This window comes from Ctenopharyngodon idella, chromosome 21 (assembly GCF_019924925.1).
Source record: "Ctenopharyngodon idella isolate HZGC_01 chromosome 21, HZGC01, whole genome shotgun sequence".
Classification (NCBI taxonomy): domain Eukaryota; kingdom Metazoa; phylum Chordata; class Actinopteri; order Cypriniformes; family Xenocyprididae; genus Ctenopharyngodon; species Ctenopharyngodon idella.
In genome coordinates, this window is record NC_067240.1 from 20,923,334 (window position 1) to 20,934,413 (window position 11,080).

At 35.5% G+C, this 11,080-nt stretch overlaps 1 protein-coding gene across 3 annotated transcripts; it reads left to right on the forward strand.

Moving 5' to 3' along the window:
• The first annotated feature begins 1,252 nt into the window (after positions 1 to 1,252).
• Positions 1,253 to 10,601, forward strand: hnf1bb (HNF1 homeobox Bb). Of its 3 annotated transcripts, none has more exons than XM_051876608.1 (9): positions 1,253 to 1,765; positions 3,119 to 3,318; positions 4,130 to 4,406; positions 4,855 to 5,075; positions 6,393 to 6,538; positions 6,937 to 7,066; positions 9,211 to 9,360; positions 9,448 to 9,563; positions 9,881 to 10,601. In XM_051876608.1, exons 1-9 carry the CDS (start codon positions 1,398 to 1,400, stop codon positions 9,899 to 9,901), a joined length of 1,629 nt encoding a protein of 542 aa, XP_051732568.1. In that variant the 5' UTR covers positions 1,253 to 1,397; the 3' UTR covers positions 9,902 to 10,601. The 3 variants fall into 3 exon arrangements, with proteins under 3 accessions (XP_051732568.1, XP_051732570.1, XP_051732569.1); XM_051876610.1 differs by having other exon boundaries at positions 4,202 to 4,406; XM_051876609.1 differs by having other exon boundaries at positions 1,255 to 1,765; positions 9,448 to 9,545.
• Positions 10,602 to 11,080: the final 479 nt, after the last annotated feature.

An 11,080-nucleotide genomic window follows, 5' to 3' on the forward strand; every position in this document is an offset into this window, starting at 1 on the left:
GAGATCAAATATTTATGAATGGATGCTTATCAATCGACTCTAATATCTCTGGGTTCAAACTGCAGGCAAATTAGCCATATTTAGGGCTTTGATAGGGAGACAGCAGAGCCTTTGATAGTGTCAAGGAACAACATACAAAACCTCCTGGTCAGAAGAGAAAAAAACTAACAAATTATTCATCCGATACAGTCACACTCCACTGCAGCTTTCACAACAGAAGTAGTTTCACATCCTGGAAAAAAATATGTAATTTCTGTAAGTTTGTTATTAACTGCTGTTAATGATTGAGAAATGACCAGTCCCAAAATGTGTGAGAAAGGTTGAAATGCAGAATGCATTAAAATTCTGTTACAGCAGCAGATTTGATCCTGTGAATTACTCACATTGTGGTCTAAGATTTTAAATTTCATAATGATTTCTTTTTATGTAGCATTTTGATTCATCTATTTATGAAAAAAAAAAAAAAAAAAAACACAAATGCTGATTTTTCACTGACATTTACTGTGGACGTACACCTTATCACGGATCAACATTTTTGCTCATTAAAAAGTCACATTTTGCTTTTCAGAATCAAATAAATGAGAAAATGATTAATAACTAGCCTACATTACAAAGAATGAGGGGTCTACGAATGATGAAAAATGTGGTGGGGTCTATGAGTTATGATTATCTCTCATAAAATGAACGCATTATAGGAACATAACAAAAACTAACCAATAATAACAAATATAACGATTAATCAATTATCTTTTTTTTTTTTTTTTCAGAGGGGGGTGCCGTCTTTTATTCTGGAGAAAACTCAATGCTGGATTGTTTTATTGTTTAAAATATGGCCAAACCCAACGGTTGGGTTTAAAATTTAATTAGAAAATTTAAACCAGCGGTTGGGTTTGTCCATATTTGACCCAAACATGATTTGAAATAACCCAGCAATGAGTTCTTCACTTGAGAATAAAATTACAATTACCTATTACATGTTTATAATGCAGTATTTTTTATTTATTGTGTTTAAAGCTTTTATTTAAATCTTTTTAATTTATAATCTAAATGAACTGTGTAACACTGTATGATGTAGTTTCGCCTATACAAAAGTAGACTTATACAGAAAGTTACCCCAAAGGTAGCCAATCAAATTCCTCATTTATATTAGCGTATTCATAAACTAGTAAACATCATTTGCATAAGGTGCAACAGCCAATGACCATAAAGTCAGCTCCGCCCACCAGGAACGTGGAACTACTTCCTTCAGCAGGTGCGCTCGTGCACTGGACAACTGCAAAACTTTGCGTTGAGACACTTTAGTCTCATGTGCTTCCGTCCTCAAAAACTCACCCTTCGTTTCAGTTAATTTCACACTATTTACCGAGGCCGCGAGGATTTTCAACGAGACCGGATTGATGTTTACCGACATGGTGTCCAAGTTGACATCGCTTCAGCAGGAGCTCCTGAGCGCCTTGTTGGACTCGGGGGTCACTAAGGATGTGCTGGTCCAGGCGCTGGAGGATTTATGTCCGTGTCCCGCCGAATTCGGAATAAAAATGGAAAAACCCTTGTCCCCAGCTAGCAACGGCGGCAGCGACTCCAATGATTCAAAGCCGGTGTTTCTGACTCTGACCAGCGCGCAGGGTAAAGGCGGCAAACTGTCCGGTGATGAAGGCTCGGATGACGGGGATGACTTCGACACGCCGCCGATCTTGCGGGAGCTGCAGTCTCTCAACACTGAGGAGGCGGCGGAGCAGCGCGCGGAGGTGGAGCGCATGTTATCGTGAGTTATTCAGATACAGATACTTGACTTTTCATTTTATTAACTAAATGGCACCTTATTAAAATAGGCTATTATATGCAAATAATAAAAAAATAAAAAAATGCAACACGTCACGTTACAATGTAGGCCTACATGTTAGTTTAATTTTAATCGCATAAGAACAGTGCGCAATAATGAGCAGCTATATAAAATAACCGTGTGCCTGTAGTAATTCTTCTAATTTCTCAGTAGAAACTTGTTTAATTTTATCCTATTTAATTTATTTATTTTGTTTTATCTATAAAAAAAAAATACTTTTGCTTGCCCATTTTTTTTATAAACTGATCTGACGAAACCAATAGGATACCAAAATTATTGTGATGCAGATATTTTTTTTTTTCTTATTTCAGTATTATTTTAACATTGTTTTAATAACTTAATTATGCAGCTTTAGGCAAAAAATCGAATACATTTGAAATTTAGGCAAAAAATCTAAATGTTCCTGTGTAAAAGTAGGCTATATAGAAGACAATATAGATATTGACGTAAAGTCAAAACGAAACCACGTGTAGTTGTTATTAATTTATTTCTATAAATCATCAACAGAAAGATACACAATGTCGTATGAATAGAGGGAAAAGATATCTAGTTATTCATTGTCCAAAGTTATAGTCTTAAATCAACATTCTTGAGCACACTCTAATGTGAGGGGTTATTTCCCCAAACAAACATGAGCGGATCCGTCAGACATTTTCATTTTTTGTTTAAACATACTGAACCGTTCACAAGTGTTTTACTTGTTATATGCTGAGTGCTGGTCAAATTTATTTCACAGGAGACAAATAACAGAATTATTAAGGTAGGCTAATGTGGCATGGTATTGACGTAGCCTATAGAATTAGAGGCATTTCAAATTATATGCAAACAATGGCAGGTCCTATTATAGCATTATTAATTATTTCTTATTTTATTGTATGACTATATCCAGTTCTCATACCGTTATTATACAGTTATTAATCCCACATAATCAACTCAGTTTGGATAGAAGGGGAAATTCTTTTTTGGAAATTACAATTCGTTTTTTTAAACTTCGAGACTAATACTAATTAGAAAACATTAATTGTTTTTATTATGTCTGAGTTACTTTTGAAATATTTTTGCATGCTGTTTTTATTTTTTAAATTAATATTAAATGTTATTCCATGTCAGGTAGTTTAGGCTATATTTTAGACTGTAGTCTTTTTTTATATTTGGGCTTTTCAAAACAAAAAGGCATAATTGTACACAACCTAAAATATTAAAACATAAACACATAACAATAATGCAAAGTTAGTACTTCTGATTGCTCATATCAGTGGGTCGTGTCGTTGTCAGTGAGGACCCGTGGCGCGTCGCGCGCACTGTGAAAGGATACATGCAGCAGCACAATATTCCTCAGCGCGAGGTGGTGGACGTGACGGGTCTCAATCAGTCTCACCTGTCGCAGCACCTGAATAAAGGCACACCGATGAAGACGGCCAAACGAGCCGCGCTTTACACCTGGTATGTCCAGAAACAGCGCGAAATCGACAGACGTAAGTCAGCATCTGTATAACGTTCAAATCTTTATCTTCTCCAAATATGTAGACTTTGTTTTGTTGCCCTTTGGACACTTTTTAAGTCATGCTTAAAAATAAATAAATCTCTTTGCATTATAGATCAAAACATACAAGTGAAATTTATTTTTAAGCTCTTTTTATTTTATAAGCTATATTTTATTTTTTATTTTTTTTGTTTGCCTCTGGTATTGATGTTTTTATATAAAACAATTATTATATTATATTACATATTATATACTTGTAAAACGTATTTTAGCCTATTGTTTTTTATATACTGCATTTTATTACATTACATACAATATAGACTGTCTATTACAAATTACACCACATTTATTTAAATCTATATAAAAATTCTCTTTTGGGAATGTTTGTATTTTTTTATATACTCTTGTTTCTCAGACTTTGTTGTTCAGATAATTTAGAAGATAATTTATTCATAGGTTTGTAGACTGCATAATGTTGTTCTTTGCTAGCCTACATTTATGAAGTCATTTTTGACAGTCATCATATTTTAAGAAACAAGTAGTTTGCGCCAATTTGTATGGAAGTACATATAGGCCTATATATATATATATATACACACACACACACACACACACACACACATATATATATATATATATATATATATATATGTACAAACTCCGTTCTGTAAGCCCAATACTTGGATCTATTACTATTACCGTACTCAAAATAGCATCTTCATTATGGGCCTCCCCATCCAAGCACTATCTATGATGATTCTGCCTTACTCTGCCCCAATCGTGTCCCCCTCTTATTTCCGCAGAGTTCGACCGTGTTCAGGGCTCTGACCCCAGTGACTCAGGCAGTCAGGATCAGGTCCTGTTTTTTTTCCCAGAATTCAATCATACCGGACACTGTTCGGGCGCTGCGGGAGGTTCTGGAGGACCAGTCGGAGATGAGGGGGAGCCGGGTTCTAAGAGGATGAGACGAAACCGTTTCAAATGGGGTCCGGCATCTCAAGAAATACTGTATCAGGCTTATGAACGGCAGAAGAACCCCAGCAAAGAAGAGAGGGAGGCGCTGGTGGAGGAATGCAACAGGTAATGTTCTCTCTCCATCTGTACTGTTGTCCGTTTCAGTGAAATTATAACATGAACAACTGCATCTACAGACACAGTTATTAATATTAGTTTTAACCCTAACATGTATTATATTATTTTTATATGTATTATCTATTTTTATGTTTTGCATTTTATTATATTACATAAAATATATACTGTGTCTTTTTAAAGTACTGACACTTTTTGTAAATGATTTTATTTTTATATTCTCTTGTTTCTCAGATTTTGGTTGGGTAACTAATTATTTATTTATATTTATTTTTATTTATACTTTAAAACACAGTGGCACATTAGTTTTAGTTTTATTATACATATGTTAAATTACATCTCATTAATTACATTTGTTTTTTATTTTTTTCTGACAGTATAAGATATACATTTATTTGAACACATTTTATCTATTAGTTATTTTTCATGTTGTTTTCAGGGCAGAGTGTGTGCAGAGAGGTGTGTCGCCCTCGAAAGCTCATGGACTTGGATCTAACCTGGTCACGGAGGTTCGTGTGTACAACTGGTTTGCTAACCGGCGTAAGGAGGAAGCCTTCAGACAGAAGCTGGCCATGGACACATATCCACCCCACAGCATGAACCCCCTGTTGTCCCATGTGTCATCACATACCCAGCACCATCATGGTACCTCAGATTCAAGTAAGATCTCACTGCTGTGCATGCAATAATCACACAAAAAACACAATCACAGACTCTGTTTACACCTGGTATTAACGTCTGTCTCAGGTAATCCGATGTCATGCAAACCACGTTATTTTAATATGATTTATATACTATCATAGTTTTTATTAACATTTTGAATTTGGTTTTATTTTTATATTGTCATTTTTATTATTATTATTTTTAAAATTACTGTTTAGGTTTAATTTATTTTTTATTTCAGTTTTAATTTTTGTTCAGTTTTTGTTTTTATTTATTCCAGTAAGTCATTTCAGTGCTTCAACTTAAACTTATATCAGTTAGTTTCCAACACAGCATTTCAGATTTTTTAATCTAATATTTACATTTTATTTTATTTTATTTTATTTCAATGAACACAGATGTTTTTAATAGTTTTAGTTAATGATAATAACCCTAGTTTACGGCTGTATTTAAGCGTTATGAGTGTTAATATCAAGGTGTAAACAGGGTTCACATATGCAGTAAAAGTGTACGTGTTTCATTGGAATTCTTTCATCCCATTGGTGTGTGAACAAAACACACAGCCACACCCGCAGACACATGTGAGATAAAGGGACGTAAAATCTTTAGGGTCAAACCAGGGTCAAGTCAAGGTTCGAGCTTTTTGTCTGGGAGGGTGTGTAACACAAATTTGCTCCCTCAGAAGATCGATAGCTTGTTGGAAAAAAAAAAAAAAAGTATTTTAAACCCAGAAAGATCATGCAGGATCTTAAAACGATCATATAATAAAATCAAAAATGCTTCAGCTTAACTTTTGGCAACTACAAAAGGACGCTTTTCCGTTGAAAAGCTATAAACTGTCAGCCTGTGAAATGGACCGAATTCCGCAGAATGTTTACAAATGGATTAATATTACGTCAAGAGAGTGAGTCAGAGAACAGCGTGTTTGCTCAACCTGTGTGTTCTGCTTCAGTCACTGACCTCCAACTGTTCAAAAGCTCTTTGATTGTATTTGTTTGCCCGGAGCAAGAAAATGCACAACATTTAGCATAATCAGATTTCAGGTATGTTTATGAGAATGCATATAAGGAATAGACAGCCTCATAAAGGCCTTTCAGTGTTTGGACCGCAGACTCTTATCATTTTAGCTGCATTTACAACTACACAATGAGGTCAAATAAAGATAGACAGAATCAGGTCAGTATGTGTCCACTAGCAGGTTTCTCTGTTTCTCACCATTTTCGGAGTGACAAAACAACAAATCGCACATTTTTGTTGTCAAAGCATTAACTGTGGACAACATTACAGATGTGTTTCTTGTGTTTTTCGATCTAGAACTCAGGTACAGTCAACAAGGAACAAGTGAGGTCACTTCCTCCACAACCATCAGTCACCATGGTAGCAGCCAATCAGTATTGCAGCAGGTGTCTCCGGGTAGTCTGGACCCCTGCCATGGCTTGTTATCGCCGGATGCCAAAATGGTAAAGGAAAAACTGTCACGACGTGCACGCTTTGACAAGTACGGGTCTACCAGCCCTTTTTTCAACCTGAACTCCCATGTAGTCGCAGAGATCAATGTACATTTTACAGACATGATTGATAAAGTCGCCTTTATTTGAAAACTGACTCAACTAGGTCAAAGAGAGCATTGATCTAGCATGTGCAGACAGTATGTTTAACACCGCAACCCTGCCTTTATTCACTTTTATTGCCGGTGTGAATTGGTCCCCCCCAATAAACATTTGTTATGTTATGTTAGCGTGCTCTCACAGTCCGAAAACACCGCTTTTCACCAGAGGAAAGGAACCACGTCCTTACTTGCAAAGTGTTTGTGTACCTTATATGTATTTACATTGTGTGTGTGTGTATGTGTGTTCAGATCTCGGTCTCTGGTGGAGTCTTGCCTCCTGTGAGCACTTTGACCAACATTCATAGTCTGTCTCAGTCGTCTCATCATCATCATCATCATCAGCAAGCACAGAGCCTCATTATGAGCCTGGCCGCTCAAAGTGAGTGTATCACCATTTTATTTCCTCCTCCTCCTTCTTCATATCTTACATCAGTGGTTCTTAAACCACTGATGTACGTACTGTACACTGTAAAAAATGTCCTATTAAATTTATGGTAAAAACTGCAGCCGTGGTTGCCAGAAAATAATACAGTGACTATGTTTCAGGTATTTCTTGATGGCATAATGGTGCCTGTATATATTCTTTTTTCCATTGTAATTATGCAGTAATTCGTAGTTTGTCTTGCAAAAAACACAAATAGACTGTATATTACAGTAAAATTACCTATAATGATAATATATATATATATATATATATATATATATATATAATATAAAATACTATTATGTGTTTCTGATATGATGAAAGGTGGTATTTGGCCTGAAAAGTTTAAGAACCACTAACGTACACTGTCATTCATTTTTTCTTATTAGTTATCAAATGGAATTTCAAAAATAATTAAAGGTTCTCCAAACACTCCCTCCTCCTTCCATTGTTCAGACAAACAGATAGCCACACCCCCAAACTCACATCACTGGTTGAGACACTGTTGCCGTGCAGTACTGGTCGAGATTCTTAAACAGAGCAATGTTTTGATAACAGGAGCAACAGTCTGATTAAGCTCTAGTTTCAGATATAGTTAGATCTTATAAACATGTTTATAGCTAGCTACTGAGTGATGACACATCTGGTTTAAAGACACAGATGTTTAAAGGTCACTCTATCGCCCTCTTGAGTACTGGAGTGTCTGACCACCACAGTAATACAAGAACATTTTATGCTTAGGTCAAGTGAGTTTGTATTTGCACACTTGCCTAAGCCAGTAAACGTACATCAGCCAATAATAACAGAGTTCATTTACTGGTTCATTTACAAGCCTTAAAGAAACAATAGCAAAATCATCCTGTTAAATTCTAAGGATTAAAGATTCAAGTCATCATGTAAAACTAAAATGTGACTGTTCTGGTGCAAAAAAAGAACATAAATGGGCTCAAAATTTTGAAAAAGTGTAGGATGTGGCCCCTTTAATTCTTTTTTTTTATTGCGGCGTAACATAAATTATTGCAGAAACATTAGAGAATGTAAATTTTAATTTTCAATTTTCATTTTAATGTTAGTTTAGTACTAACATTTTAGTAATTTAGTTGTGTATTTTTTCCAGTTGATTTTTTTTTTGTCTATATAGTTTTTATACATTTTTAATTCAGTAATAGGTTTAGTTTTTTTTAGTACATTAAGACAAACTAAATAAAAATAAGAAAAAATGAAAACATTAAATTTCAGGGTTTTTTAAACTTATTTTTGTTAATGTTTATTATATTTCAAGTAAGAAAAATGTTTTTTTTTTTTTTTTTTTTATGATTTTAGTTTTAGTTAACTGTAATAACCCTGGTGTGTGTGTGTGTGTATGTGTGCAGGTTTATATTACTTTGTGGTAGTCCCCATGGGGGAAATGGATTAATAAACATACTAAATGGTGTTTTTTTGAAAATGTAAAAATGCTGAAAGTTTTTTGTGATGGGTAGTTTTAGGGGTTCCCTACAAGGATAGTGAACCAGACGTGTGTGTGTGTGTGCGCGCGCACGTTTTTGTAACATATCAGCACACAAATTTGTATAATGACATGGGTATGACATAGGTATTACAAGGTTGAAAAATGTCCCCATTTTTCAAAAGGCTTATAAATCATACAGAATGAGTTTTTTTGAGAAAGTAAAAATGTGCACAATTTTCTCTGATGGGTAGGTTTAGGAGTAGGGGTAGTGTAGGGGGATAGAAAATACGGTTTGTACAGTATAAAAACCATTACGCCTATGGAATGTCCCCACAATTCACAAAAACAAACATATGTGTGTGTGTGTGTGTGTGTGTGTGTGTGTGTGTGTGTGTGTGTGTGTGTGTGTGTCCACAAGGACAGCAATACCAGTAAATTTTTACCTCATGGGGACATTTTTTGGTCCCAATGAGAAAAAAAGCTTATAAATCATACTAAATGAAGTTTTGAAAATGTGTGTGTGATTTAAATAATACATACAGTTTAGTATAAAGGATTATTATTATTTTAATTCTTTTCATTTTCAAATCTTTCAGAACATTTTGACCAATAAGTTATGGCTTTGACATGGTTTTTAACATTTTGCCAGGTCTGGCATCTCCTCAGTCTCAGAGCGTGCCAGTCATCAACAGCGTGTCTGGACTCACCACCCTGCAGCCCATGCAGTTCCCACAGAACACCAGCCTGACGCAGCTGACCACAGCTCACCTCTCCCAGCAGCCCTTCACACAGTCGCACAGTAATTACCAGTGCTTATTAATGCAGAACATATTGTGATCCTGAACAACACTGTGCAAAAAACTCACATTTCGCCTGTCTTTTTCAGTGTACTCTCCCAAACAAGAAGCTGCCCAGTTTTCCCATCCATCTCGATATACGACCATGGACACCAGCACCATCACACACCTGGGCTCCAGCAAGCAGGTCAAACTTCAGTTTCTGGTACTTTTTATCCACCTTATTTTAAACATAAGAGCGAGTGCAGCCATTTGTAACTTGAATGTGTGAGGATTTTTTTTTACTTATTATTGTATACATAAACACTGGTTTGTGCATTTTATTATTTTTCTAGCTATTTACTTATAGCAGCTAATGGATCTGAAGTCTCGCACATTCACATAAAATAGCTTACTTCCGCATTGCAAAATAAGGTGGATACATTTTTATAAAGTGGTCAATGTTGCTATTTCTCTCTGTACATAAACTGTGCATATATTGTGTTCATGATGGATAATCAATACTCTCTGTTGTCACTGCAGTGTCCATTGCAGGCCTGGTGAACAAACGCACCGAAGCGAGAACTTCCTTGGCAGCTTAGCAACAGCAGTCCGTGACCTCTGCGTTTCTCAGTTACGTTGGTAACCTGTCAGCATGGAGAAACAATAGGAGCAGCACTGCCTCTGGATTCTGCAAAAAAATGAAGAATAATGATTGATATATTACAGCTTTAAGCCATAATGGATGACAGAACAAACTGGCGGAACTTGCTAAGACGATTGAATACTGAGCCGAAGCTTTCACACCCATCGGTTTTAGGTGATGAAACCTTCAATGATGCTGTACATACGATTTAATGAGGAAATATGGTTTGTTATAAAACACAAGGTCAACTTTTCAGGCAAAGCAACAACAATGACAACAAAAATAGTCGATCACAGATGAGATTTTGTTTTCCACACGTATGTTTGAGATTTGAAATGTATCCCATATTCTGAAAGAAAATCATCACATTATTGTGTAAATTCACATTTTTCACAACATCAAAGTGGTCTTTCCATTTCAATGCATGGACTTGCACATAAAAGAGATCCCAAAAGATGCTACAAATATAATTGCTTCTCAGGGATTGATTTCACACTACTCCATAATATTATGAGAATGTGTATAACTGCCTAAAGGCTTTTTTATATAAGTTTTTGAATCACCTCAATCATATTTATATTTGTTTAAATCGATGAATAATACATTTTTTGAAGAATACCTCCTGGCTTTAGTGCTCATTTTTATTAGTTTAAGACAATTATGATATGTTTATTTCTTTGAGAAAGAATTTGCCATAGCAGAAAGTAGGGCCACACTTTGCATAGAAAATGTGTTCACACACACTAATGGAAACTCAGAGGTGTGAAGGAGGGGTGGAGACAGAGATGGGCAATAAAAGGGTGTGTATTTGTTTTCCATGCCCCATTAGGTCTATTTCCCTTGTTGTCTCACTGGTCAAAGGGCATTCAAGTATCATCTGAGTTCACTTTTAGGAAGTGAACAGGTGAAGCCATTTCCTTTCCTCTTCTCACATGACTTCTCTAGCATGTGATTACAGTTTTTTTCCATGGAAACTAAACTACTTAACACAGTACCCTGGGGATTCATTTCTTAGTGAAGCAAGTGCATGACTGCAAAAAGTTTCAGTGTATCAGTTTTTGACACTGAAGAAAACAAGTACTGATTTATTACTGAAC

What these genes read in the sequence shown, in the direction of transcription:
- hnf1bb (XM_051876608.1), top strand. Translation starts at nt 1,398, where the DNA reads ATGTTTACCGACATGGTGTCCAAGTTGACATCGCTTCAGCAGGAGCTC. An exon ending in TCATGGTACCTCAGATTCAA is followed by an intron (nt 5,076 to 6,392) that starts GTAAGATCTCAC and finishes TTTTCGATCTAG; the next exon opens with AACTCAGGTACAGTCAACAA. An exon ending in GCCCTTCACACAGTCGCACA is followed by an intron (nt 9,361 to 9,447) that starts GTAATTACCAGT and finishes TGTCTTTTTCAG; the next exon opens with TGTACTCTCCCAAACAAGAA.